Source organism: Lemur catta, chromosome 12 (genome assembly GCF_020740605.2).
Source record: "Lemur catta isolate mLemCat1 chromosome 12, mLemCat1.pri, whole genome shotgun sequence".
Lineage (NCBI taxonomy): Eukaryota > Metazoa > Chordata > Mammalia > Primates > Lemuridae > Lemur > Lemur catta.
The window spans coordinates 23,575,394-23,601,181 of NC_059139.1; the positions used below are offsets into that span (position 1 = coordinate 23,575,394).

Sequence of the window (25,788 nt, forward strand, 5' to 3'; positions counted from 1 at the left end):
GGATTAATGTTACATTCATACATTACTTTTACAATAATACATAAAGATCATATCTATAAATATAAAAATACAATGTTTATAAAAACACTATTTACAATGTGTAGAGCTACTCTCAATAATCTTTTGCCAGCTTCAGCTGGTAAAATCACTAACACCTAATTTATACAAAAGTTATATGGATAGTATACATTAATTTTGGTATAAGGCCATTTATTTGAGAATGCCTTAAAGGGTATATTGCTCTTTATTTTGAAAGTATTTGTTGAGTATAAGTTTCATCTTTTTTAAAACTTTTCAATTCTGTGCTGAGAAATTGTCTTTTGTATCATTTAGGGTCCTAAAAGGAAGGCAGATGGCACTATCAAATTAGGATAATTTGAAGAGGAGTTATTTACAAAGAGACTATTACAATGGTAGGGGCAAAATAGTGCCAGAACTCAGGGTTAACAGCCATGAAGCTGTTACCCAAAAGAATATGGGTAAAAAGAAGTCACCAGAACTCACTCAGTAGGAAAAAATGTAGAGCTTTGAAAGAAGTGGTACCTTTTGGTCAGAGGACAGAGCCATCTTGAGGAGACCTTGTAAAGAAAGAGTCAGGGATAAAAATACCCTGACCTCACTCTCCTTCTCTTTGATCTTCTGACAGGGCACCCTACTGGCTGAACCCAAACAGACGCCAGAGGGCATTGGGAGACTGTTGATGTAGTCCATATAGATCAGCATCCTGAGGCAGAAAGCATGGTTGAGAAGGGTCAACAGTATATCCAAAGTGGTAAAGACAAGATATCTATCTCGTCTTCCCATCTTAGTCAGAAATCTAATTTTAATTCCTGTCCTCTTTCCCTTCAGGGTTTATTTGAGGTTTACAGATGCCTTTTAAGTTGTTATTTATTTAGCTTGTTTATATCTGTTTTTGTGTCCAACAATTTTATTAAAAAATTAAGCTTGTCATTTTGAGCTATTTTGTTTATCTAAACTATGTTTATGTTTGTTTGGTTTTTCAGGTGATGATGATGAAATCCCTCAGGAACTTCTCTTAGGAAAACATCAGCTTAATGAACTTGGCAGTGAATCTGCTAAAATTAAAGCAATGGGTATAATGGATAAGGTATCTCATTTAAGTAAAATTTATAAATTTACTTAATAGCTAACATTTGAAATTAGTTTAAGGTTTTCAGGGTAAATTATGAAGTAAATAATTATGAAAAAATTCATGGTTGCCTTCAGAAAGTCTAAATGAATTATTCTTTTTTAAAAAGTTGAATAAAAGAAATATTCTGCAAATTATTCTAAAGAGAGTTATATTAGAAGAGGAGACCCATTGGAAGAGGCATGGGCCTTGATTTTTTTCAGTTTTCTTTTTCATTTTCTCAAATATTTAGATTAAGTGTAGAAATACATTAAATTTTTCTTTGACATTTGTTTTAGTCATTTAGGGTCGTGAAAAAGGTAAAGGTATAATACATTTCAACATTACTTACCTATGCTGTAAAATGTTGCAGTTTTTAAATTAATTGTTAATAAATGCATGGCCTCAATTGCTTTTGTGAGTTGTCTTTCCTATGAGCTCTCTGTTACTAAGAAGTAGTCTCATTGCACTAATGGAATAGCAGAATATTTTTTCATTGATAACTTCAGACAATAGTGGTAGCATCAAGAGGTGGCTTCCCATAATCTATGTCAGCTACCACTCACCTCCTAAACTACTGCATGGTTGCTATGCAAATGCAGTTTCAAGACAATTCCCTTCTCCTCCTTTTCTATCCAGGGTCCCTGTTGTATAGAATCATCTACTCCGAGTCTTAAGTTTCCTGGTCTATAATGTAGACATAATGACTTGTTCTTTAAGAATAATAAAAGATTATGTTTATCTGTGGAATTAATTCTAAACCATTTAAGCCCGTTTATTTAGTTTTTTTCAATTTTACAATTTTAAAGTAGCCTAGCCTAGAAAATGTTTTGGTGTTTTTACAAACTTAAAATATAATCAATTATCATTTTTTATTTGTTTAAATATTGCCTATATTCCAAGTAATGAATGTGCCATGAATTTGATTTTTAAAGACAGACATATCTCATAGTAAACCAAGAATTAATGTGATTTTAATTCACATTGATATTACAATGTACAGTTAGGAATATATTGATTTATTTTATGTATGGAAATATATCAACATTTTTCTGAGGTGCCAGTGCTAATCTTAGGTATTTATTTTATAAGTTCCATAATTACATGTAGTTAATATTTCTAACTATTTCAAAAGGCAAATTTGCCGAGTATTTTCAAAGTGTGGGAGTTTTGTCAAAAGTCTCAGCAAGTAATTTTAATCTGTTCTGAAATGATTTCAAGCAATCTTTGGGGGAACTGGCTTCTATCCAGCCTGAGTAATGAAATTGGACTTAATGTCAGTTGCTTTCTTGATCTCCCATTTGGCTCTTCTGACCGATTTGATTGAGTGTCCTAACTGCATGCTAGGAGTCTAAAAGAACTATTCAATCAAGAGAATATAAGTAACGGTTGCATCCTGACAGAACCTTCAGATGGACTACTAAATTTTTAAACAGAGAAAGCATCCTTTGTAAGATACAAAATAGGACACATTTAAAAATAATAATAGATTTCTACTAAATAGAGCAGTGCTGTCTAACATTCATAACTTTTATCATTCACAATTTCATGCTTCTATTATTCAAAATGCTATTTTAGATTTTAAGTAACTACTGAATAACACCGTAGTGTGAAAGCCATATGATAATGTTTAAATCAACAAATGAAGTCTTTCCTGTGTGTGTGTTCATATGCATGCATGTTCAGTGTCACTGCCACAAGGGCAGAGGACCAGGTATCAGAATAAACTCAGTCCTATTTAGATATATGGTAAGAGTAGAGCTAGTAACATTCATATGTGCCTATTTTGTGTTTCCTTGTCTTGCAGAAACAAGTGATTAATTCTTTACGTAATTCAGATTTTAATAGAGGTTCTAAGTGGGAAAGTTTTGTTTTTTCACTCTTTCAGAGGGTGTAATGTTGCCTCTTCCATAGCTCAAACAGAATAATTGTACAGAGTGTTTCTTTGAATAATTTATAACTCTTACCAATGATTAATAAAAGAATTTATGTTGTCATTTTAGCTTTCAACTGACAAAACTGTGAAAGTCCTAAATATCTTGGAAAAGAATATTCAGGATGGGTCAAAGCTTTCCACTTTGTTAAATCATGTAAGTTTAAGATCCATATTGTTAATTTTATTCTTAATATTGTTAAGCTGTATAGTAGTCCTCCTTTATCCCAGGTTTCATTTTCCATGGTTTCAGTTACCTGAAGTCAACCACAATCCAAAAATAGGTAAGTACAGTACAGTAAGATGTTTTGAGAGAGAGAGATACCACATTCACATAACGTTTATTACAGTTTTATTTATTTATTTATTTATTTATTTATTTGAGACAGAGTCTCGCTCTGTTGCCCGTGCTAAAGTGAGTGCCATGGTATAAGCCTACCTCACAGCAACCTCAAACTCTTGGGCTTAAGTGATCCTCCTGCTTCAGCCTCCCAAGTAGCTGGGACTACAGGTGCTCGCCAGCACACCCAGCTAATTTTTTTTCTTTTCTATTTTTAATTGCCTGGCTAATTTTCTCCACTTTTAATAGAAATGAGGTCTTGCTCTTGCTCAGGCTGGTCTCAAACTCCTGATCTCAAGCGATCCTCCTGCCTCGGCCTCTCATTACAGTATATTGTTATGCTTGTTCTATTTTATTATTAGTTGTTGGTCTCTTCCTGTGCCTAATTAATACATTAAACTTTATCTTAGGGGAATGTATATATAAGAGAAAATATAGTACATACAGGACACAGTACTATCCAGGGTTTTGGGCATCCAGTGGGAATCTTGGAATGTATCCCTTGTGGATAAGTGGGGACTACTATGAAATTTTTCATAAGCAATTTTGATTTATAGGGAAAATTTTACATTTCATTAATTTGAACTGGTTACCTCAATTTACTAATTACATTCGTTAGCATTGTCAAGGGAATTTCACTTTTAGTAATTCAAAATTAATGTTACGCATTGTCAATCCATAGCTTTGATATAAAGTAAGAGTGATATATGTGTAAATTTATTTAGTTTAAAGGAGTATTCTTTAATCTTAGTGTAGGTTCTTCCTTGTGCAAGTGTATGAGTGTGTTTACCAATTTTTTTCATTTATGATATAATGGTAGATAATAAGTCTTTTTGTTACCATTCCTGGAGAATTAGTTAGAAACCTTATTATGATTTCGTAATGTATACTAATCCTTGATTAGTGTACATTAATCCTTATATCCCAATTTTATATCTACCTCAAAGGATTGTTGAAAGGATTAAATGGATGTCTGACACATTATAACTTCTCAATAAGTGTCAACTGCAACTGTTACTACATTTTAATATGTTTATATCAAAAGCAGTGGCAACATGGTTGTAATGGTTTATGAATTGACTAAAGTAAATTTCCTCAGATCTGCCTTCCTAGCATTGTAGCTGACTTTATAAATTACACATGCATTCAAATTGATCTTGATGTCTCTAACATTAATGAATGCAAACATTAATGCTTATAGTCATTTAGTGTGAGACAAGAATTTGGAGAAGTTTTGAGTTAATGGATTTTCTTTATTTTAAAAGCCCAGTTATAAAGGTAGTATGTTTATTGTAGAAAATTTGCAAAACACAAATCCATGTTCTCATCCAGCAATAACCACTTTTAACACTTTTGATAATATATTTTCATTCCTGTATATACATGCATACTACATATATTTAATATGTATACTGGATTTTATTTTATCTCACAAGGGAAGTGTTCTTGGTGTTTGCAAAAGTCGCAGGATTCCTAAGTGATCTCATGGAATAAAATATGTAGAAAAATAATCTCAGATGGTAGTTATCTGGATTATTAAATATGTCTATTTTTTTAATGCCTTCATTTTTAGCTACTTGTTGAATAACAGAAACAAAGAGCTTAGAGAAACCTAAAGTATAAGTCTACTCCGTCGTTAGTCTACAAGTTACTTAAGTGCTTTGCCAAGAAATTGTGGTACACATCATCAAGAATTTGGAGTTCTAGGCCAGGCGCGGTGGCTCACGCCTGTAATCCCTAGCACTCTGGGAGGCTGAGGCGGGTGGATCACTCGATGTCAGGAGTTCGAGACCAGCCTGAGCAAGAGCGAGACCCCCGTCTCTACTAAAAATAGAAAGAAATGATCTGGCCAACTAAAATATCTATAGAAAAAATTAGCCAGGCATGGTGGCGCATGCCTGTAGTCCCAGCTATTTGGGAGGCTGAAGCAGTAGGATCGCTTAAGCCCAGGAGTTTGAGGTTGCTGTGAGCTAGGCTGATGCCACCGCACTCACTCTAGCCTGGGCAACAAAGTAACACTCTGTCTCAAAAAAAAAAAAAAGAATTTGGAGTTCTAGAGAGCTAGAGTTCTTAGTGAAATTATTTTTATTCCTAAAAACCTTAGCACTAAAATCTTAGATTTGGCTAAAGTACACAAAAGATAAAGGAACTGTAACTTTGTTAGTAGAGTCATCTAGTGGTGAACTGAGGAGATATCATGGTTGTAGACATTGAAACAAAAATGTTGCTTAAAGTAGTATTTGTATTTCTGCTTTATTCTGGATAGTCTTTAAAGAATGTACACACGTAAAAACACTCTTTTCTACCAGTAAAAATCAACTATATCATAATTTTTATTCATAATTTAAACCTATAAATGTGTTTATTTCCATGTCATTAACAATGTGCTGTTTTATAGAATAACGATACTGAAGAAGAAGAAAGGTTATGGAGAGACCTTATTATGGAGAGAGTTACAAAATCAGCAGATGCCTGTCTTACAACTATCAACATTATGACATCCCCTAACATGCCAAAAGCTGTATACATTGAGGATGTAATTGAAAGAGTTATACAGTACACTAAATTTCATTTGCAGAATACACTTTATCCTCAGTATGATCCTGTTTATAGATTAGATCCTCATGGAGGTTAGTTTGCCCTTTTATATTTATAGTCTTTAGTACAGTATGAAAATCATCTATTGTAAATTTTTTTCTGTGTTGGATAAGTCAGAATACAGTGACTTTAAATTGGCACCAAAATTTTTTAGTCATGTAAATTGTAATAAACATTGATTTTGGTTGTGGATTTGACTAGACTATAGAGCTCTTAGATAATACAGTACTTTTTCAATTATTATTTCTTTAGCAACTATTTATGTATAATAGAAATTATTTTTACTGGCCAGGGAAAATCCTGGATAATTTTAGCTTCTGGTTCCATTTATCACTTTCCCCTAATTTTAACATAATAGTTACCTGCAAAATGGATTAATTAAAGAATACTCTTTCTCTTTTTCATAACCTTTTAAGTGAGCAAAGAAATAGTTAACATATACACATTTGAAGAGAGGAAAGCCAAACTCAGGTTAATGAATAACTTATACTTCATTATAATAATAATCAGGTTAATTTAAAGGAAAATATAACATTACTATCCTTGTCCAATGGAAAAAAGTAGAAATCAAGATAAAGTAGGCCGGGCGCGGTGGCTCACGCCTGTAATCCTAGCACTCTGGGAGGCCGAGGCAGGTGGATCGCTCGAGGTCAGGAGTTCGAGACCAGCCTGAGCAAGAGCGAGACCCCGTCTCTACTAAAAAATAGAAAGAAATTATCTGGCCAACTAAAAATATATATAGAAAAAATTAGCTGGGCATGGTGGCGCATGCCTGTAGTCCCAGCTACTCGGGAGGCTGAGGCAGTAGGATCGCTTGAGCCCAGAAGTTTGAGGTTGCTGTGAGCTAGGCTGATGCCACGGCACTCACTCTAGCCGAGGCAACAGAGCGAGACTCTGTCTCAAAAAAAAAAAAAAAAAAAGAAATCAAGATAAAGTAATATTTTAGATAAAAGAATTTAATAGCTGCTGAAATGTACCACAGATTATCTGTTATGATAGAATATCCCTAGAGAATAATTTTCTCTTAATAACAAGCTTTATCTGCCAGGTTGTATTTTTATGTGGCCAAAAAAATTATCTTCTCTTAATTGAGAAAATAGTTTTAGTATTATTTATTGAGAATTAGTAAAAGTTGTTCTTTTCCTTGTCTTAAATTTGTTTCATTTTAGGAGGCTTGTTAAGTTCAAAGGCAAAACGGGCTAAATGTTCTACCCATAAGCAGAGAGTAATAGTAATGCTTTATAACAAAGTTTGTGACATCGTTAGTAGCTTATCAGAATTGCTAGAGATACAACTTCTTACAGACACAACAATTCTTCAGGTAAGTTTTATGGAAGCATTGTATGTATTTCTAGACCAAAAGACTTAAGAATAGTTTGAGTCCAGTTGAGTCCAGTATAACCGTGCTCACTCAGTAATAATACCAGCACTCTGTTAATTTTTTCTGTTCAGAGTATATTACGTCTCAACTTAAGAAATGAAAGTTCAGGGAGTTTTATAAAACATTTTGGGCAGAGGACAGATGAATGTAGTGTAAATTTCAAACTTTGAATTTTTTACAAGTTATTTCTTTTGTGAATAAAAAATATTGAATTTATAGAGTATTTTTATCCAGGATAACAAAATGCTTTTTGTTTCTTTATATTCTTGTGACATTTATAAATTCTAGTGGCAGAGATTAGAGAAATGGCAGCTATGAAGCAAGGTACCTGATATATGTGTTAATATGGTTCAAGATGAATGGGTACAGAGATAGGAATAGATGCTGATTAGGTAGGGAAAAGGAAAATGCCCTCTTAGTGTTTTCCAGTAAGTTTATGAATGTATTGGAATTTAGTAAGATAAAATGTTACTGAACTCAACTGAAGATATGTACCAATTTCTGTTTTTTGGTTTTTTACAGGTTTCATCAATGGGAATAACACCATTTTTTGTGGAAAATGTCAGTGAACTGCAGTTGTGTGCCATTAAGTTAGTCACTGCAGTAAGTATAATCAATTTATATTTTTAATTCCCTCAAAATAATATTAATGTCATTTAATCTAAACTCTTAAAAATTAATGCAGATTCCTAGATTCTAGTACATTCATTGTTTAATTATAAGGACTATTTTAGTGTTTCTTATTAGATTTTATAAACTGAGGATTTATTTTTCTGGTCTGTGAATTCATTGGGTTATTCTGTTTTTGTCAAATTTAAAAAAACTGTAAATTCTTGCAAATACTGCATATAATAATTCCTTAATATTTATAATAAAATTAAAATCATTTAAATCTTGTCTTGCGTTCCAAGATATCATACGCCTCTAAATGAAGCTAGTATACACTTTAACTTCTTTAAGAATGTTATAATTAATTATAGAAAAATTCAGCAAATTATCTTAAATCATTACCATTGAAGATGTTGAAAACATTTTCATTCTAAGTGGCAAGTAATATTTTTTATTACATAGTATCATATTACTTTTGTTTTCTGTTATAAATTTAATTTGGAATCTTATAATTACTAAACAGGTATTCTCAAGATATGAAAAACATAGGCAATTAATTTTAGAAGAAATTTTTACTTCACTTGCAAGATTACCAACCAGCAAGAGGAGTTTAAGGAACTTCAGGTAACTAATTATAGCAAAGGTCAAGTATAATGAAGAACTCCATTATATTGAACCATCATGTATTTATTCAACCGTGTATATATTGAGCCATTTATTGAACCATCATGGATTCATCATTTCTGATACATATCTAATGATTAAATAAAAGGCAATTCAGTCAGAACAGCATGAAGAGTAGTTGTGCGAAATAACGTGGCATATTTGGGGGACTTAAAGAAGTCTAATGATCTTCAAGTATAAAGACCTATAGCAGAGTCTTTCAGTCTTGGCATGATTGACATTTCGGGCCAGATGATACTTTGTTGTACATGGCTCTCTTGTGCAATATAGGATGTTTAGCAGCATTCCTGATCTCTACCCACCAGATGCCAATAGAAATCCTCCCATTCCAGTTGTGAGAACCAAAATTATTTCCAGGCACTGAAGGGCAAAATCATCCCTCTCACTGGTCAATGAAAAGAGAAATAGGAAATATGACTCAAAAGAGTCAGGGCAGTTCCAGGAGGATTTTATAAGCCATAGTAAGGACATAATCCTTTAGACAGTGGTAAACCATTAAATAATATTTTAAAAAGAGAGCTGTAAGATTACTCTAACAGCAGTATAGAATATAAACACAGGGATTAAATACTCTTTAAGCACTGAGCATACTGTAACTAAAGAATGCTATCCATTACTATGGTCAGTATTACCATTTTTGCCATCAGAGGTAATCATTGTTATCATGATAATTATCTTAATGTTTCTGAGTGATTAAATGTGTTGACCTGGCATGTAGGGCTATTTTTAGATTGTTTTGAGGGCTTTCTTCTCTAAGATAATTATTTTATCTTAATCATTTGTGGACTAATTATGTATTGATAAACATCTACTGTCTGTTAAACCTGAAGAAAAACATGTAAAAGGATTCTTACACTTCTACATTATCTATAGAACAAAAGACTTAGAAATTGATTTTTCATAACCTATGCCACCAACTCTATACTTTAACACAGATGGTTAAGAGCTGTGTAGCAGATTTTAATACCAAATTAATATCAGATTCAACAGATAAATACCAGAATTTATGGGCCTTTAAAAACCTTGAAGACTTTTATCGTTTTAAAAATCATATTGAGAAGTATTTAGTAATTCTTCATATAAATTTTTATCTATATATAAGTAGAGAAATTTGTATTAAATATTATATTTTTCCTTTGAGTATTTTAATTATCTGACCATGCATAGGCATTTACTTGATATTTTTTTCTAATTTATTAAAAGTAATTAGACACAAGTGCTATGATAAGCACTGAAATAATGCCTAGAAATATTGGTAAAGAAAGCATCTTGAAACTTTCAAGATGTAAAATGATAAATGAGATGTAAAATGAGATTATTTTCATATTGCACATATTTTTTTTTAAAGGTTGAACAGTAGTGATATGGATGGAGAACCTATGTATATTCAGATGGTTACAGCACTGGTTTTACAACTTATTCAGTGTGTGGTGCACTTACCGTCATCTGAGAAGGACTCTAATTCAGAAGAGGACTCAAATAAAAAAGTAAGGAATCTTTTAAAGGTTTTGTAACTTTGTACTTTCATGGAAGAAAACAGCTGTATTCTCTGTCATTCTTATAAAACAAGTTCTTGATGAGGGGTTCATGGCTAGGCTTTAAGGTCCTTGCAGAGCACTAGACATGATTTTGGAGACTTGAGTTCTGGGTGTGACTCTTACTTCCACCTGTCATGAAACATACAAATCATTTTAATCTTTCTGAGTTTGTTTCTTCAGCTATAAAATAGGGATAATACTTATCAAGACTACCATACCAGCTTTGTAGGTGTCAGTGAGATATTGACTATAAAAGTGAATATTATGATATGTAATATACATACATGTTGAATATTCTTAATTTCAGATTTTCAGATTAGGGATACACAACCTGTATATAAATGCATAACATACAATTATAATTAACATAGAATTTACATGGAAAATGAGTTTATGCCCTCCCTGATAGATGACACATAGCTAAGATTTGCTTTTTGGTTTTATAGCTTTTATAGACATTTTTCCAAGTTCTTTAGTTTTACTTCAACAAAAGTTCAAGAGAAACAAATAATTTTACTTATTTATGTATTCTGTTATAGCCAAACATAAGTATATGTGTTTTGTTGTAATAATAAATATGTAATAATTAACTAATAAAGTAAACAAATTATTCAGAAAATTGAGGTCTTCTTTTTCTCGCCACCAACCCCTCCATCCCAGTTCCATTCTTCTGTCTCCATTCTTCCCTTTCTTGTTATTGGTGACCGGTATCATGAGTATGTTTATCTCGTTTCATTTATTTATTTATCTGCATAAATGTGATTTTTTTTTGCATTTATATAAATGCTGGTGACATGTTTATAGCTAATTTTTTCACTCAGTGTTGTTCTTAATACATGTAACTCATACCAGATTCTTTTTGACTTGAGTTTAAAACATTGTATAATAGTGTCACAACTTAAAGCAAGAGTTTCTCTCAATGTACTTAGAAGTGGAATTAAGATAGTGTACATGCGCTAACTTAACTGGATGTTGTCAGTTTGCTAATCAACATGGTGTTTCAGTTTATATCCAATGTTTTGATTTTATCCCATTCTGCTCACTGTGAAATGGTTTTAATATCATGTTTTATTTTGCATTTTCCTGATTATTAGTGAGCTTGAGCCCTTTTTCTTCTATTTATTCACCTTTTTTGGGGGTCATAGAGCTAGCTGTGAATTGACTACTTATTTCCTAATCTTTACATATCTAATGAATGCATCAAATTTTCTTTTGGCTTATATTCCAGTGTTTCTTAAACTTTGAGGTTAGAATATTTTTTTCAAAATTCTTATTGTATTTTCAATCCATTTCCTTTTGTTATGACCAGGATGTTGATAAGCAACTATTGATATTAAATTTATTAACCACATTTGTCACCCTTACCTATTTTAATAATACTCTACCAATATTTTCCTTTGATTTCATAAAGTATTGAAATATGTTTAGTATGCTAATTGTGGCTTCTCTCCATATACAAAAGGATATTGTAAGCAATTTAATATTTATATGTATTACCCCTATTCAGTAATAACATGGCAATAGCAACTGAGCTAATTTGTTTGTTGATTTTTTTTCTAATATCTTTATAAATTTATTTTTTTCACTCTAGGTTGACCAGGATGTTGTTATTACCAACTCGTATGAAACAGCTATGCGAACAGCCCAAAACTTCCTTTCCATCTTCCTTAAAAAGTGAGCAAAATTAACATATATGATTTTTATTTGCCACAATATAGAGAATAGTTCATTTTGTAAAAAAGATTAATCGGTTTACTGCCATAATCTGAACCTTAAATACATCTCCTTGGCCCTTGGTTTCCTGATCTTTAAAATGAGTTCGTTAAAGTATTAAAAATCTAAAATTCTATGAACTTGTTTATATGTTAGAGTCATTAAAGTATTAGATTGAAATTCTCAATTTTTCTTCAGTAAATTTTGAAGAATCTTCTTATTTTAATAGAATAGGAAGTTTGCAGAGAGAGGTTACTTAGCTAACCTCTGTAAGAGTTTGTGGTGATCTTGTAGAAAGCAAAACAGTGATCACTTTTTAAAATGTTTTATACTTGCCAGAAAGTGATGTTAATAAATGAATTCCCTATTATTGAGGGGAAAATGGAGTTTGAGAAATAGATTCATTTTAAACCATAATTTGTTTTGTTTTGTTTTGTTTTTGAGATGAGATTTTGCTTTGTTGCCCAGGCTGGTCTCGAACTCCTGGACTCAAGCAGTTCTCTCACTTCAGCCTCCCGATTAGCTGGGATTACAGGTGCACGCCACACACCCAGCCTTTGGAGCCATATTTTATTTAATGTGCTTTCATATAACTTGTTTCTAGAAATAAAGAAAAGAAAACTTAATTAGCAGAATTTCAGTCATGTTGGTAGACATGTCTCCTAAATTGACATCCTTTTCTTTATTTATCTTTGAACAGATGTGGTAGTAAGCAAGGTGAAGAAGATTATAGACCTCTGTTTGAAAATTTTGTTCAAGACCTTCTTTCAACAGTCAATAAACCTGAATGGCCAGCTGCTGAACTACTCCTTAGTTTATTAGGGAGACTGTTGGTAAGAGTATAGCATTTAAAGATTATTAGATTACTAGAAGACAACATAATGAGGATGTACTCTGATTCACAGATGATGAATTCTTTAAAAATGTGTAAGGAAATATGAACATTGCATCTCTGTTTTTGCATGTGTATGACTGTACACAATGTTGTCAGTGCCTTGTAGAAACCTTCAACTATTGTGAATTTTGGTGCTTTCATTTCATTACATTAAATAAAATAATGCTTTAAAAAATTGGGGGGTATAGAAGTCTTGTTAGTTAAACACATCTCAACACTGAGTCATAAGTTATTCATTTCAAAGCATGAAATTGATTCTCGTGAACTCCTTGTTGTCATCTTTAAGAGTTTTTCTGAAAACATACAGCACTTTTTAGTCCTCGTGTAATATAGTACAGAAATTCAAAGAAATATTACTGTGATTTCTCTTTTTATTTTTAAACTACATTTGGACTTGTGCAATATAAATTGTTAAAAAGCTTTTGGGACCTTTTTGTGAACTGGAAAATACGTTAATACTATTCTGAAACTATGATAATGTTTTAGAGGCATCAGAATTCCACCCTAAGAAATTCTTACTCAGTAATATCCCATTTTATACAAACAAACAGTTGAGCCTACATACTTAAAAAGTGACTATGTTCTTAAAGAGGTTTAATCTATATAATTTTTTTAGCCAAATGAAAATGTTCAGATCCCAGAAGATCAAAAGGCAAAAATCACTTTATGGGATAGTATCATAAGAAAAACATATTTAAACTTCAAATAGTACAACATCAATTGGGAATTTATATGATAAATTGCAATGAAAGATATATTATTATAAATCTATTAAAGCTGCTTTATTTTGATGTTTAGGTTCATCAGTTCAGTAACAAGTCAACAGAGATGGCTTTAAGAGTGGCTTCTCTTGATTACCTTGGAACTGTTGCTGCACGGCTGAGGAAAGATGCTGTTACAAGCAAAATGGATCAAGGGTCTATAGAAAGAATTTTAAAACAGGTATTGAGATAAAGAATTTAAATTATTGGAATAAATGATAGCTGTTTTATTTGGATGTTCTTACAATAGTGTTGCATTTCATTTTATAGATTCAAAATAAGATTTATACTTCTAAAGGTGGGCTTTTCAGAGCTCCAAAGAGAAATGTAGTAGCTTAGGGTGGATTATAAAGTCTAACAGAAACTTCTGAATGGTTTATATAAATCTTTAGTTTACTTTCTGTGAACTATTATGAATGTGTAACTCTATTTTATATTTGATTTAACATAAATTTTATTTAAATCTTTAGCTTACCGAGATGGTGATTTAACATGCCAAATAAGATTATTTTGTACCACTGAATATTGTGTATCTTTTTATATTGGCAAGGATTGAGGAAGGCTTTTTTATTTTATTATATTAGAGCATGTTCTTAGGGAAAAGGTGTTTTATATTTCATTCTTTTTTTTTAAAGTATGGATGAGGTGGTAGTAATACAGAAAGTTACTTCAGAAATAGGGAAATGATCTCTAATCCTACCATATGCAACTTCCGTTTTCCTTTTCCTTGTCTTTTTTTAGTTCATATCTGTATATATGTTCATAGAAATTCCTCTAATTTCTTTGCTATACTTTGTGTTTTGAAATAATTTCAACCTTACAGAAAAGTTATAAGAATAATACAAGGAACTCCCATAAACACTTCACCCAAATTCCTTAATTGTTGACAGTTTACAACATTTGCCTTATCATTCTCTTGTATGTATCTCTCTCTGTACATCCATATTTTTTAAAAAACATTTTTTTCCAAACCATTTAAAGTTAAATTGCAGACACTGTGCCCCACATTACCCCTAAATTCTGTAGTGCAGTGGTTTTCAAACTGTGATTCCCTGGACAAGCAGCACCAACATTGAAATCACCTGGGAACTACTAACAAGTACATTTTTAACAAAAATGTAAATCTTAGGACCTACCGAATCAGAAACTGGTTGTGGAAGTCAGTAGTTTAACAAGCCCTCCAAGTGATTCTAATGAATGCTGAAGTTTGAGAGCCACTGCTTAATGTATATCTCTGCAAACAGGAACCCTCACTTAAATATCCATAGTACAATTATCAAAAGCTAAACAATATCATTAATATTACCATCTCATATAATACTACCATCCCTATTCTGTTTAATGTGTTGTAATTTGTTATCATCATTATTTTAATGCTTAAATTGTCCCAGATTTGACCAGTAAAAGCCCCTTTAACCTGGCTTTTATGTCCTTTTGTTATGTTCCCATCATTCTTTGAGGACTTTTCTTACTTTCTGGCACAACAGGTGTTTCAGGCACATCTTTTACTTTCCCTGCCCCAGCCCTGGGATCAGCTATTTCTCCAAGGAATCATGATTTCTTTTATTGGTGAATGGTAAGGTAGAAGCCAAGATCTAGGTGCTAGGTGACTTTCAGTATTTCCCAGAGTGGGCCTAGAACTTCTTATTGCCACATATGGTTGTGTATATTGTATATTGTACATTGCACAACTGGAAGGGAAGGATCATTTTTAAATATCTTTATGGCTTTTAACACGTACTTCCAAATTCATTTTGTAAGTTTATAGTGTACTATTAATAGTTTACAGAGCTATGACTAATTTCTGCATTTATCAGTTTCGTCACACTCCTAGAACATGGATTATTCTAATTTTCACTTTGTGGTTAGATATATTCTAAACCTTATATGTGGCATTTTACATGGTAAACCTAGAACTGCTAGAATATAAACTGTGGACTTGAATGTCAACTCACAGGAAATTTCTGGCTCTGTAATTCTTGGCAGAACCCTTAAGTTTCTGCACCTAGACAGCTAAATAGTTCACCTATTGTATATTTAATATCCAACATGAAATAAAGTACTATTCTCATATTAAGTATAAATAAAAATATTTCCCTTCTGTAATGTTCTTTTTAAATGATACCCCAAAGAAATTCTTAATACATATTAATACAGATAACAACCATTTCCATTTACTAGATTAAAAGTTTGGAGTTATCTCTTTGTTTTTCTCCAAACAGAAAACTGGTGCTAGGGCATTCATACCTTTGAAGATTTAAGACATTGTTCTGGTAATTTTTATGTCAGCTATCTATGAACTATTTAAAAGAGAGATAACATGTGGTTCATAAAAAGAAAGGCTAATCTCAGCTATCTATATGTAATACATTTTTTAAAAATAGTAGTTTGCTGTTTCTTCCTTTTAGTTACTATGGTTTTTCATCTTCATTTTTAATATTTGTCAGTTTTTTCTATCAGATTTATGTTTACAACTAGATGATTTATTAAAGCACACCAGTAATATCTTTTTTATTCTTATTTGGTTTATTCTGTAGGTTTCAGGAGGAGAAGATGAAATCCAACAATTGCAAAAAGCATTGCTTGATTACTTGGATGAAAACACTGAGACTGATCCTTCACTAGTGGTAGGATTCTTTTCTCCTGTTTTTGATGGTATTACATGTTTATTTAAATTGAGTCTAAAAGAAATTGGGAGGTAGCATGAAGAGGAAAAGTTGTTTGTAATGTTAATTTTGAAACAAAGGTATGCTTGATAAACTAAACAGAAATGAATGGCAGGGGTTGATTTGTCTTATATGGAATTCTGGTTACAGATATTGTAGTATACCAAAATTGTGTGATAAGAAATATTTGGAACTAGGCTAGGTCTTTGGTCCTCACAGAGGGTATGGGCCAACTGATTCATGAAATGATCTATTAGCATATAAAAAGAAACAATTAGATTTTTATATGTATGTTTATTTTTAAATATCCTTAATTCTATTTAATGTATGTTGTATTTTGTATATAAAATATTAGTATAATAGTTTCATTTATACAACTTAAAATCTTTTGTTCAAGAATATTATTTATATTGGGGTATTTTTAATTTTTTTAATTGATGAGATATGCAATCAGAAGAGATTGGTTACCACTAAGCTATTAAGCCAACTACTGCAGGTTTTCATCTGTATTCAAAGAAACAGATTTGCAGGTGTGCCACAGTGTTAAACTATTTCAGTGATAATTGGCCTGTATGTTTCTTGCAGAACTGAGGCAAGATTTGAAAACAAATGGAGTCTTCTACCATCAGCATTTGATCCATTTTTTCTAAACTTTTCTAGTTGAGCCATCATTACTGACTTCTATGGTATTATCCTTGGTTAATTAGTTGATAGCAGTATTCTATATTTAACATAGTTGTATTTATCAAATTATCTTTTCACATCATTAATATAAGTATTGTAACAAAGTACAATAAGTTTCCTATCATTCAGGATATTCCAGATTTTCTAGTTTCCTTAAAATCTGTTTTTATCTGATGGAAGTTATTTTAAAGAAAACCTTGGCTGGGCTCAGTGGCTCATGCCTGTAATCCCAGCACTTTGGGAGGCCGAGACAGGAGGATTGCTTGAGGCCAAGAGTTCGAGACCAGCCTGGGCCACATAGTGAGACCCTGTCTCTACACAAAATTTAAAAATCAGCTGGGCATGGTGACACATACCTATAGTCCCAGCTATTTGGAAGGCTGAGGCAGGAAGATCAAATTGAGCCCAGGAGTTCGAGGTTACAGTGAGCTATGATCATGCCATTGCACTTTAGCCTGGGTGACAGAAGCAGACTCTGTCTCTAAGAAATAAAAATAAAAATAAATTTTTAAAGTAAACCTTAATACTTGGATTCCTGATTGTGAGCACTCTATAAATGACTTAGGAATTTTGTTACTAATTTCATCAAGCTCAAGTCTACCTAATTTCTTGCCAGTTTTCTCGTAAATTCTATATAGCCCAGTGGTTCCGTGACACAACTCTGGAAACAGAAAAAGCAATGAAATCACAAAAAGATGAAGAATCATCTGAAGGAACACATCATGCAAAGGAAATTGAGACAACTGGTCAAATTATGCATCGAGCTGAAAACCGGAAAAAATTTCTTAGAAGCATTATCAAAACCACACCCTCTCAGTTCAGCACATTAAAGTAAGATCTAAAGAGAAAACATGTTTATTTTTTCATTTATCTCTTTGATACCTATCTACCTTAGTTACAAAAATAAATTTTTAATGACCTTTTGTTGCAGGATGAACTCTGATACTGTGGACTATGATGATGCTTGCTTGATTGTTCGATACTTGGCCTCTATGAGGCCGTTTGCCCAGAGCTTTGATATTTATTTGACACAGGTAAAATGGGTCAGAGTTCCTTTTACAGTGATTTTGGTTTTTCTGATTCTGGATGCTTGTGGGTATATAATGTTTTTCATTGTTGAGCACAGATATTTAAAAGATCATAGAAGCAGCGTAAGTTTCTATGATATGTTCCTTATTTGTTTAAATGCCCTTTTTCTACATGCTTTTTACATATTGATTATTGTTTTACAAATAAATAGGTATATATCTGTTGAGTACACACACGATACAGACAGTACAGGTGATGCTTTGAAAATAAATTATTCAGTTACCAAATTCTGATTTAAATGATACTAAATTCCTTGGTTAAAGTTACACATAGTAAGATTTTAGTGGGCTATAGGTTCTTGCAAATGAAGCACAACAATAAAAACCAGGTTTAATGGAAAATGCCAGGGTAAAGGAAAGACTTCAAAGTATAGACTGCCTCACTTACCATCTGTACTAAGCATTCAGTTAAACATTGGGTCAGTAATAGCTTTTATTCATTTGTATATAAATTAAAGGGAAATAAATAATAGATTCTTTTCTTTTGTGTTTTCATTTTTTTATAATTTCATGTTATAAAATTTATGAAAATGTCGATGTTTTCTTGGCAGATCCTACGAGTTCTTGGTGAAAATGCAATTGCTGTTCGAACAAAAGCCATGAAATGTTTATCTGAGGTTGTTGCTGTAGACCCCAGTATTCTAGCGAGGGTAAAGAGAGCAAAAATGATTCTTCTTACTTGGATTTTCTATTTAAATTAAAATATTAACTCTATTTGGTATAAATTATACATTTTTTTTTCATTTTTCTTTAGCTTGATATGCAGCGAGGAGTTCATGGACGATTGATGGATAACTCCACCAGTGTCCGAGAAGCAGCAGTGGAATTACTAGGTCGATTTGTCCTTTGTCGACCTCAGCTTGCTGAACAGTATTATGATATGCTGATTGAAAGAATATTGGTACGTTTGTTTTGTCATTTTTATTATGATTCATCAGTATAATCATGATTGATACTTGAATTTTGCCTTTTGAGTATCCGGTCTTGTTTTAAGTTAAAGTAGAAAAGTAAACGTATATGCAATATAAATACATATTGCCTCGTCTATGAACTATAGCAACTTTCTAAACAGGCTATGTTTTAAGAATAGCATGTTCGGTATCATAAAAAAAATCATTGAAAATTGAATTCCTTTTTTCAGTTACTGTTACTTTTTAATTCCACCAGTAGATTGAGTAGATTATAAGAACTATGCGGGATAGTTAAATGTTCTTGAACAGGAATCTAGGGTAATTATATATATATAATTATATATATATAACCGTAATTATATATATATATAACAGGAAGAATTATTTCAGTGAGAGACAAGTACAGAACATTGGTATCTGACAATATTTTTGGATCCTTTATGTTTATTTGTATGTTTCCTTAAAGCTGACTTACGATGAGCCCAGATACCTGCAAGTTAAGCCAGAAAACTATTTGAGGCATAAGAGCCAACTTAAGAAATACTGTTCTAAAATACTCTTTTCTTGTGTGTCATGGTATTCCCTGGGCCTAAAGCATTTTCCTGAAAAATAAAAGGAAGCACTGGCATTAGGAAATATCTGTGGAATCTCCACACTGCCCATTGCAAGTGTATTGACTTCTTGCAGAACTCAACATAGATGATTAGTGCACAAGATTAGGTATTCCTGCAATGAAAAGAGCTTGTCACTTTTAGCCTAATATCAGAATATTGTGTGGCTGAGAGTTATAGAGTAATTTTTAGTTTCAACTAGGTATAAATTTTGGTTGAAAAACAAATAAGGAAAGTGTGGAAGAATTTTTTTTCCTTTTTAATGTTTCAGTCATTTGAAGAGTGAGGGATAGAATCAACAGGATTCCCAAATATTTAATGAACTCTGACCAAGTTAAACCTAGCAAAAAATCCTCAAGTGTTTTCAGAATTGCTAAACCACGTAATGGACATTAATAATTTTGCATGCTAAGTACCTGATGCTTTTTATTTTTAAAGTTCTTTAATATGAAAATTTGTTAAGTTAAAGGGAAATAGTACAATGAACACCCATGTACCCACCTCCATATTTCTTCTGTACTTTTCTGCTAAATTCTTTACATTTAAATTACAAACGTTTTGCTACTTTTCTCGTGAATACTTCAGCTTGTATCACCAAAAAGGAATACTCTCCTATATAAACAAAACCATTATCTCACCCAATCACGTTAACACTCCCTGATATCATCTAAGAACCAGTTCACATTCAGATCCTCCAGTTGTCCCCAAAATGTCTTTTTCTGTCTTTTTTTTTGTTTAAGAATCAGAATCCAGGCCGGATGCGGTGGCTCAGGCCTGTAATCCTAGCACTCTGGGAGGCCGAGCCAGGCGGATCGTTTGAGCTCAGGAGTTCGAGATCAGCCTGAGCAAGAGCGAGACCCTGTCTCTACTAAAAAAATAGAAAGAAATTATCTGGACAACTTAAAATATATAGAAAAAATTAGCCAGGCATGGTGGCGCATGCCTGTAGTCCCAGCTACTCGGGAGGCTTAGGCAGAAGGATTGCTTGAGCCCAGGAGTTTGAGGTTGCTGTGAGCTAGGCTGACTCCACAGCACTCTAGCCCAGGCAACAGAGTGAGACTCTGTCTCAAAAAAAAAAAAAAAAGAATCAGAATCCAATCAAAGATAACATATTGCATTTGGGGGCCATGTCTTAAAATTGAATGCTATTCTCTTACTCTTTTTTACACATTCATTCCCATGACAGTGACTGATTAAAAAGACCGGGTCAGTTTTATTATTTCCCCATGGCTTTGTTTAATTTAATTTGTTTCTTATATTTCTTAGAAACCATAAGATAGTACAATATGTTTGATTGGAATCAGGTTAAACATTTTTATTGTCTACTTTATAGATGATACTTCATATGCTATTTAAGTGCTAGATGCTATTCTAAAACGTTTATGTTTATTTTTTAATTCTGGCAAGCTTATACTTTAATCTTGTGTCTAGGGCTAAACTGTAGTGCATATTTCCATGTCTTGGATATCATATTTTAAAAGTAAAAACAATACAATAAAATAATCATTTATAGCAGCAATAAGAAAGAGCATGTAAAGAGCAAATATGTAGACCATGTTCATCATGTTAACAAATAGTGAATACACTACTTATGGATAGTTATTTTCTAATTTCATATACCTGAGGCATCTCAACTTTTATTTAAAAATACCTTTCTGTTTTTAGGATACTGGTATCAGTGTCAGGAAAAGGGTAATAAAGATTCTAAGAGATATCTGTATTGAACAACCAACATTTCCAAAAATTACAGAAATGTGCGTAAAAATGATTCGCAGAGTCAATGATGAAGAGGGCATTAAGGTAAGATGAAACATCAACTACTCTAAATTTATTTTTCATTAGTGTTTAAGTAATTGAAATAATCTGTTGCATCTAAACTTTGATTTAAATATATATAAAAACTTTCCAAATGAATCAATATTTTTAGTTTATAAACTTGAGAAAAACACGTACTTTGATACTTTATTTCTAGATTTTGTATTGATTAATAAAATCTGATCTTTCCCAACCAGTTCAGCAATTATAATATTAATTTAATTCATTGTAGAGATTGCATTATATCCAAAGTTTTCTCACCAAATTAAAATTATTTTGATTTTCAAATGTTATGTGTTTGGTTTTCTAAATGAGTAAATAAATACCTTCTTTCATTATGTTAAGTGAAATAAGCCAGGCACAGAAAGGTAAATATCACATGTTTTCACTTATATGTGGGAGCTAAAAAAAAAAATGGACCTCATAAAGATAGAGAGTGGGGTAGTTTGCAAGGGTTGGGTGGGGGGATTAAGAGGAGTTCATTAATGGGTATAAAAATACAGTTAGATAGAAGGAGTAAGATCTAGTGTACAATAGGGTGACTACAGTTAACAATAATTTGTTGTATATTTCAAAATAACTAGAATTGCAGTGGGATTACAGTGTTTTTAATATGAGGAAATGATAAATGCTTGAGGTGATGGATATCCCAATTACCCTGATTTGATCATTACACATTGTACACTTGTATCAAAATTTCACATATACCCCATAAATAGTACAACTAATCTGTATCCATAAAAATTAAAAATAAGAAAATTTTAAGTTTAGTCTTAAATTCATTAGTAAATTTACATATATATGTAATCATATATATGATCTCTTTTTTTAAGTTTAGCAAACATCATAATAACTACTTCCTCAAAAGCAGTAAAAACATGTTTTAGTTTAATCAAAAACATTTGAATATATAGTACGCAGAAGTTGTAAGCTAAGCATAGTATCGCCCATTCAAATTATTTTAAATCTTTTCCAAATTGAAAAAATCATAAATTTGAGAAATTAATTGGTGATCGTGTCAAAAAATTCCCAGCAACTTGTGTTTTGAGTTGTTATTTATAGCTTTGTGTTGGGCCTTAATGAGAATGTGGGGTTGTAAATTTGCCATATTTGTTGTAGCGAGTTAGTTAATTTGAAATTTTTTCTTTCCTCTAGAAATTAGTAAATGAAACATTCCAGAAACTCTGGTTTACTCCAACTCCACACAATGACAAAGAAGCAATGACAAGGAAAATTTTAAACATCACAGATGTGGTAAGAAGGACTGGAACAAGTGTGTGGTCACTATGGGTACAAACCTAGTTGAGGCCTACCCTGTCTTATGAAGGAAGAGCCAATGATGAGATATTTGATTAATCATGACATTTAGCACTGCTTCATTTACTTTATATTTCTGGAGATACTCAAGGGATGCAAGTAACATGAGGTTGATGTTTCCACATAGCCCAACTTCTTGGCTTTCGTTGATGTAAGCACTGATACTGAGATTGTCCTATTCCTCCAACAATTGAAAACAGGGAGAGAGAGGAGGAGTGGAAGAATAGAGACAATATCCCAAAGGTAGCAAGCTACAAAGAGATAGTAATTCCTGTCTTTTTCAGAAAATATGAATTTAGATTAGTTTCATTTCATTTATTTTATGAATAAGCTATAAATTTTTTTGACCCAGAATACTTTTCATGTTTTGAATATAAGAAATTTTTTAATGTTTTAGGCCTTACAGGTTTATCTGACAGAGTATGATTCAAGTTATTGCTCAAAATGTACTACCATATTAAACTTCAGTACATTAAATTAATTTCTTTAGTGTTTTTCAAGATATTTTTAGAATAAAATTCTGTAACATTGGTAATTGTTTAGGTTACTGAAAAAGATCATTTACTTTAAAAATAAACTTTAATTGAGAAAATTCAGAAATATGCTTCGGGATAAAGCATAACAAAAGTATATTTTATTCTGGTTTTTTTTTTTTTTTTTTTTTTTTTTTTGAGACAGAATCTCACTTTGTTGCCTGGGCTGGAGGGAGTGCCGTGGCGTCAGCCTAGCTCACAGCAACCTCAAACTCCTGGGCTTAAGCGATCCTACTGCCTCAGCCTCCCGTGTAGCTGGGACTACAGGCACATGCCACCATGCCCGGCTAACTTTTTTTTCTATATATATTTTTTAGTTGTCCAGATAATTTATTTTTATTTTTAGTAGAGATAGGGTCTCGCTCAGACTGGTCTCAAACTCCTGACCTCGAGCGATCCACTCCCCTCGGCCTCCCAGAGGGCTAGGATTACTGGCGTGAGCCACTGCGCCCAGCCTATTCTGGTTTTTTAATTAATTTCTAACTTTGATAGTTTCATCACCTTTTTTCCCCTTAGGTTGCAGCATGCAGAGATACTGGATATGACTGGTTTGAACAACTCCTTCAAAATGTGAGTGTTATTTTGACTCCTGGTAGCATGAAATTTTAAAGGTCGGTTCTTCGTAGACTTTATGATTTAAAAATAAAATAACTTTTTTGATTCTTTTGGTAGGGAAAATATATTTCAATATGTTAGGCTGAATGTATTTGTTATTTTCCCTGTTTAATTGATTGTCCTATTGCCTGTTTCAAAAGTAAGTTTTCTGAATCACTAATTAAAATTCTGTCTTCCCTTCCTTCAGATAATTATTTTTTTTCCTATCCCTTTCATCTAAATAATAGATATGAGATCTGTAGATATATAGATTACATTTAAATACATAATTACATTATTTGGCATTTTATACATAGAATTTCCTATAGTAGTATAGAATCAAACCACAACCAGTGTTTGTAAGTTTCATAAATGGAAATGTTTATCTCCCTTTGAATTTTTTAAAGTTTTTTATTTGAGAAATTTTCAAATAGAAATATCCATCACCCACCTTCAAAAATTATCACTGTTTTCCTAGTCTTGTTTTATCTGTCCTCCTCCATCTTAGTGTTTTTTTGATTTTGGTTTTTCTTTGTTTGTTTTGTTTGTTTTTTTGTTTTTTTAGTGTAATAATTTTAAAACAAATCCCAGGCTTTATATCATCTTTAGCATCTGTCTCTAACAAATAATGACTTTTTTAAAAAGCCAGAATATCATTATCATCTATATGAAATAAATAATAATACATTATTCCCTAATATGTAATACCTATTCAATGTTTACATTTTCTTGACTCTCTCAAAAATGTATCTTTATAGTTAACAGTTGCTTTGGTTCATATAGCTCTTAAGTCTCTTACAATAGCTGGCCCCCACCTCCCTTTTCTCATGCCACTTATGTGTTTTCCTGCAGAATGTCCCATGTTCTGGATTTCTTAGATCTCTTCCTTCTGGTGTCATTTAAGTTGTTCCTCTATTTACCATTTATCCTATAATCTCTTAGATCTAACGGCTCAATAAGACAGAAGTTTAATTTTTAGGGTAGAGAACACAATACTTCATAGGTGATATTGAATATTATTGCATCACATCAGGAAGCACACATCCGGTCTCATTTTCAGTAACTGATCTTTGAGTTTAGGTGTCATCAGTCTGATGCATCTATTCAAAAGTCTTTCAGTGTTGGTTTATATGATCATTACCTAGATCCATTACCTTCATTAGAAGTTATGAAATGGTGATTTTTCTCATCCTTTTAGTCCTTCAGTATTAGTTAGCTAGGGTTCTTCTTTAAAGAGGAATTTTTTAAATTTGAAATTTTTTTCCCATACAGTTTGGGTACTGTGAACTGTTTGGTTACAAAATACAGTTTGTATAGGAAAGGCAAGGAAGATACTTGATTCTTTTTTATTACTTATCAATTTTCAGAATTTTTCACAATTTTCAAATGACTTTTCCTGTCAACTTCAGTGACCAATGAGTTTATTTCTTAGTGTCAATGTGAACTAATTGATGTTTATATGTTTTAATTTATTGTAATCATGATTCTTTTTGAAACTCAAGTTGGTCATGTATCCTTTTGATATAACCCTATTAATCTTTTATAGTCTGAATACTTTCTGGCTATCCATCTACCCCAGAATCACCTTGTACATTTTCTGCCCCAAACCTGAAATTAGCCATTTTTCTAAAGAGCCCTAACTCTGTTTAGTTGGAGCAATCTTTGTGCCGTGGATATTTATTGTTAATTATTCTAACTTTGGACCCCTTCAGAAGATAAAGCTAGAAATATGTACTTTTTAGAAAGAGAAAATAAATCAGTCAAGGTTTTATATCGATTTTTTTTTTGGAGACAGGGTCTCGCTTTGTTGGCCGGGATAGAGTGGTGCAGTGGCGTCATCATAGTTTACTGCAACCTAACACTCCTGGGCTAAAGTGATCCTCCTGCCTCAGCCTCCCAAGTAGCTGGGACTACAGACGTGCACCACCACACTTGCCTAATTTTTCTATTTTTTGCAGAGATGGGGCCTCGCTCTTGCTCAGGCTGGT

The 25,788-nt window shown here is 32.2% G+C and overlaps 1 protein-coding gene across 5 annotated transcripts in view; it reads left to right on the plus strand.

Moving 5' to 3' along the window:
• Nucleotides 1–25,788, plus strand: part of NIPBL (NIPBL cohesin loading factor) — a 185,999-nt gene that overhangs the window by 127,347 nt on the left and 32,864 nt on the right. For all 5 annotated transcript variants that reach the window (XM_045566302.1, XM_045566304.1, XM_045566303.1 and 2 more), the window contains 18 exons: nucleotides 1,005–1,108; nucleotides 3,133–3,219; nucleotides 5,801–6,032; nucleotides 7,170–7,321; nucleotides 7,904–7,984; nucleotides 8,514–8,614; nucleotides 10,023–10,161; nucleotides 11,804–11,886; nucleotides 12,626–12,758; nucleotides 13,619–13,762; nucleotides 16,119–16,208; nucleotides 17,548–17,762; nucleotides 17,863–17,965; nucleotides 18,571–18,669; nucleotides 18,774–18,920; nucleotides 21,207–21,341; nucleotides 22,512–22,610; nucleotides 23,723–23,776. In XM_045566302.1, the coding sequence (XP_045422258.1) occupies nucleotides 1,005–1,108; nucleotides 3,133–3,219; nucleotides 5,801–6,032; nucleotides 7,170–7,321; nucleotides 7,904–7,984; nucleotides 8,514–8,614; nucleotides 10,023–10,161; nucleotides 11,804–11,886; nucleotides 12,626–12,758; nucleotides 13,619–13,762; nucleotides 16,119–16,208; nucleotides 17,548–17,762; nucleotides 17,863–17,965; nucleotides 18,571–18,669; nucleotides 18,774–18,920; nucleotides 21,207–21,341; nucleotides 22,512–22,610; nucleotides 23,723–23,776 (2,198 nt within the window). The remainder of the gene's footprint in view (nucleotides 1–1,004; nucleotides 1,109–3,132; nucleotides 3,220–5,800; nucleotides 6,033–7,169; nucleotides 7,322–7,903; nucleotides 7,985–8,513; nucleotides 8,615–10,022; nucleotides 10,162–11,803; nucleotides 11,887–12,625; nucleotides 12,759–13,618; nucleotides 13,763–16,118; nucleotides 16,209–17,547; nucleotides 17,763–17,862; nucleotides 17,966–18,570; nucleotides 18,670–18,773; nucleotides 18,921–21,206; nucleotides 21,342–22,511; nucleotides 22,611–23,722; nucleotides 23,777–25,788) is intronic.